This window comes from Phanerochaete carnosa (assembly GCF_000300595.1).
Source record: "Phanerochaete carnosa HHB-10118-sp unplaced genomic scaffold PHACAscaffold_1, whole genome shotgun sequence".
Lineage (NCBI taxonomy): Eukaryota > Fungi > Basidiomycota > Agaricomycetes > Polyporales > Phanerochaetaceae > Phanerochaete > Phanerochaete carnosa.
In genome coordinates this window covers 4,153,545-4,157,014 of record NW_006767628.1, presented here as the reverse complement: position 1 = coordinate 4,157,014, position 3,470 = coordinate 4,153,545, and the positions used below count along the sequence as shown (strand labels likewise).

The 3,470-nt window shown below is 50.8% G+C and overlaps 2 protein-coding genes across 2 annotated transcripts; one reads left to right on the top strand and one right to left on the bottom strand.

The window, feature by feature from the left end:
* Positions 1 to 480: 480 nt before the first annotated feature.
* Positions 481 to 1,887, bottom strand: PHACADRAFT_168858 (uncharacterized protein; the record flags this gene model as incomplete). The annotated part of the gene is made up of 7 exons (XM_007390764.1): positions 1,634 to 1,887; positions 1,517 to 1,578; positions 1,284 to 1,471; positions 1,055 to 1,225; positions 872 to 1,005; positions 673 to 820; positions 481 to 614 (listed from the first exon to the last, which is right to left on the bottom strand). Exons 1-7 carry the CDS (start codon positions 1,874 to 1,876, stop codon positions 481 to 483), a joined length of 1,080 nt encoding a protein of 359 aa, XP_007390826.1. The 5' UTR covers positions 1,877 to 1,887.
* An 83-nt stretch (positions 1,888 to 1,970) lies between these two features.
* PHACADRAFT_204581 (uncharacterized protein) lies at positions 1,971 to 3,465 on the top strand (the record flags this gene model as incomplete). The annotated part of the gene is made up of 5 exons (XM_007390763.1): positions 1,971 to 2,273; positions 2,328 to 2,519; positions 2,956 to 3,162; positions 3,212 to 3,339; positions 3,450 to 3,465. The coding sequence occupies exons 1-5, from the start codon at positions 1,989 to 1,991 to the stop codon at positions 3,463 to 3,465; spliced, it is 828 nt and encodes a 275-aa protein (XP_007390825.1). The 5' UTR covers positions 1,971 to 1,988.
* Between the last annotated feature and the right edge of the window lie 5 nt (positions 3,466 to 3,470).

Sequence of the window (3,470 nt, the reverse complement as noted above, 5' to 3'; positions counted from 1 at the left end):
CCGCGGCCTCCCGCCAGAACGATCAAAAGCTCTTCGCCTGCTGGCCTGCGGATGCGGCAGCCCTCTTCTGTACGGTCGGCCTCTGCGTCAAAAACCAGAACACCTCCGCCCTCCCCAATGGTCAGCAGGGTAGGCTCTACAGCGAAGCGACGCACATTGTCAGAAGACTCGTGGAGCTGTCCGCGTTGCACGCTCATCAATGAGCCGCTGGCTTTACAATGTATGGCGTGTCTGCTTCTTCGTCCGATGGAACAACCTCAGCAGTCTGTGGGCTGGACATGCGTCAAGTGCGGAGAACAAGACCTGCCTCACGATTTCTGGTCTTGTCATTTATGCGGGAGTGTCAAGACTGACAGCTGTGTACCTGCGAACTAATGCTAGATTCTGCACGACTGAGTTCCATTTGAAGATGACGTATACCAGTTTTGCGTAGTCCATGGACTCTGTTCGGCTGGATAGATTGTACAATAGGTTACATATCTACTCTATACCCGGTCCGTTAGGTCTTGTACTTAGTTGGAATACCTTGACATTTTGGTCTGGAATCGAGTCACCAAAATCTGAAATGCCCCAGAACATCCTCATATCTGCCAGAGTCACTTGCAGCTGTTCCACTAAAAGTACATCACCTGCCAATAGCGTGTTCAGAATCCGAGAGCCAACGATCACCACCGCAAAGTGACATACGTGCTGCTTGTATGAACTGTGCGAGCGTGTCCTGATTTCGCTCGGTAAGCGCAATCAAGGCTATTCTGCCTTGGTGTTCGAGTGCGAGTCTTAAAATCTCGACTAAAGAGGATATAATGCCGGGGTCATAGACCTGTACCCTTTAAGTCAGCAGATGAGCGACGGTAGGTCCAGGTTTACTTACTATATCGGCCCCGAGGATGACATCTGGAGAGGCTTCCTCGAGCAAGTCATGCACAGACGCAATGCCGATTGGATCAAGGGAGTCTGTCCAGTCTAGGTGCACTGTTTTGATACTAGGATGGGAAGACGATTTATCTGCGTGTCGTTTAGCTGTCACACTTCGTTGAACGGCTTGGATACATACTACACGGTAAGCTCAGGTTTTCTGCGCACCTGGCCAGGACCTCCGGGTTTACGTCTGTGAGGTATATACTTTCACATGCCAATGACTCCATCAGCTGTATGTTTGCAGCAATGATACCAAGCAGGCCAGCACCGGAGCCAAGCTCTAAGAGCCTCTTGCCTCGAACGAGACCTGCATATCATAGGTGAGCGACGTGCCGGTAATGCGCCCTAGAGTGAGATAGATGTACCTGAATACACAGTTAAAAATTGCGCGAGCACGAGACTGGCGCCCCACGTCTTCAGTCCGGTGGTGCCGCTTTCTATGGTGGTCCGAGATTCCAGGAGTGTGGCACTTTCGAAATCCGGTCCACCCCCTTGCCTCCAGAAGTATGTGAAATAAGAAGGCAAAGGAGGTATGAAGCCCATCGCGTATGAGCTATTTTTCTTAGTGCAGGTTATCACTTGTCGAGATATGACATACGTTGTTGAACGAGATACAAGGGAGACGTGGTGGTGATACAATCGGTAGTCAATCTCGTCATCCTTGAGAGCCCGAAGATCAGTAAGAGGCCCCGCAGCACAAGAGAATGGGCTCCACTTCTTCCATTGGCATGGACTCAAGGTGCGCCAGAGTCCATTTCCAGAATTGCTGTTGGTACTGTGGCGAGGGAGGGTATGATATGAAGAATGGATGAAGAAGGATATGATTCAGTAAGAAATCATGAACTTGATGAAAGGGCAAAGTGTTAGGAAATTGAAGAGTTCTTATGGGACAAAGAGTTGCATATCTACGGAGGACGTCGATGAGAGCGTCGGGCAGATTGCACAAGGCGACGTTCATCGTGTGGCGCAGTCGCGCGCGCGTCTGACGCAGGAGCGCCCGCTGCCCTAAACGTGCACACGTGATCTGGCCCAGAAAGGCTTCAAATTTTTCGGGGTTCAGCTCTTCAGTGATGTTGGCTCAGCTGCGAAACCTTTCTCACCGGTCTCTGCGACCATGGTCCGTAGCGTCCAGCTCGCGACAATTCACTACTTCCTTCGTCGTACGAGCTCAGAATGAGGATGAAGAACAAGAGTTCTCTGATCCCGAGATGCTCTCGGGTGCTGACGAGGAAGTCAACACGACCCAGAATCCGTTCCCGGACGACGACAAGGGTTACTCTGCGTGGATAAACGGCGAGGGAAGACAGTTTAGAGAACCTCACAGATCGCGTAACTGGCTTGGAGGGAACGTTACAGTTGAGTCAACGTCGGGTTGATATCCATATATCTCTTGTCTGACGTTGGGATAGCCCTTCCCTTTAAATTCTACCTTCAAGCCTCCTATACCTGTATCGGATGAAACGCGCACACTGATATACGAACAGTTCATGTCCGACCCGACGAAGAATAATGTGCGCGAACTGGCTGCGCTTCACGGCCTCAGCATCGCTCGTGTCGACGCCGTTCTGAGGTTGAAGGGTCTCGAAGAACACTGGAAGAAGGTTCGTGTGTCACCTCTCTTACCGTACACACCGTTTCGTGCTCTATGATGAGTTTAATTCGATTAGTCTTTAAGACTGCCCCACGGGGTACCTCATGGTTAAAGACGATACACATGCATGGCTTTCTGATCTATCCTAAATGCGTTCTCACCTTGGACCATCACGCTAACAAAGCCTTTCCTCTAGGTATTTGTGCTGTGCTCGTGGTCTTACTTGAATTCGCTAACTGATGGCGTCGTCGCGGCATCGATGTATTACAGGAGGTCAGTATTCCCTTTCGATGTATCATGCGTGATGAGACTATATCATCATCCGCGAACTGGAAGACCGTTGGGTGCCTTACATAGCCCAGAGCGTGGTTATATCGATTTCAACCTCATCTGAATTTGACTTTCTCGACATTTTTAACATCAAAATTCTGACGTGTTGCCAACAGGGTAAACGGCTTCAGACTGGCTTCCAGGTCGGTATGGAGTACATTCTGGGTGTCTCAGAACGCAGGAGGACTGTCTCTGGCACTGAAGTGACAGCCTTGAGCGAAGAAACTATCAAGGCTGATATTCAGTACGACGAGGAGGGCTACGACACAAAGGCCCGTGAGCGCTACCAGCGGCTGTTCTGGGAGCCTACGGTCGAGGGCCAGGTCGATATTTTTTGCCACAATCAATCTTCCTTGCTCACATCGCGTTTAGGAACCCATTATCCCGGGCATACTTGAGAAGACTCGTGCTTCCAAGGCGAAGAAAGAGTCCGATGGTGTCACTAATATTGTCCAGCGGCCAGGTCGGCCGGAGATGCGCTTCGTTGAGGTTGGCGACAAGTATGTCGATACTAAAATTCTCAAGAAGAGGGCTCGGGATGCCGCGCATCGTGCCCACCTGCGTGCTCGCAAGCAGCAGAAGAAACATGAGGCTATTGCTGCCGCCAAAGTTGCCGTTCCGCTTAGATGTC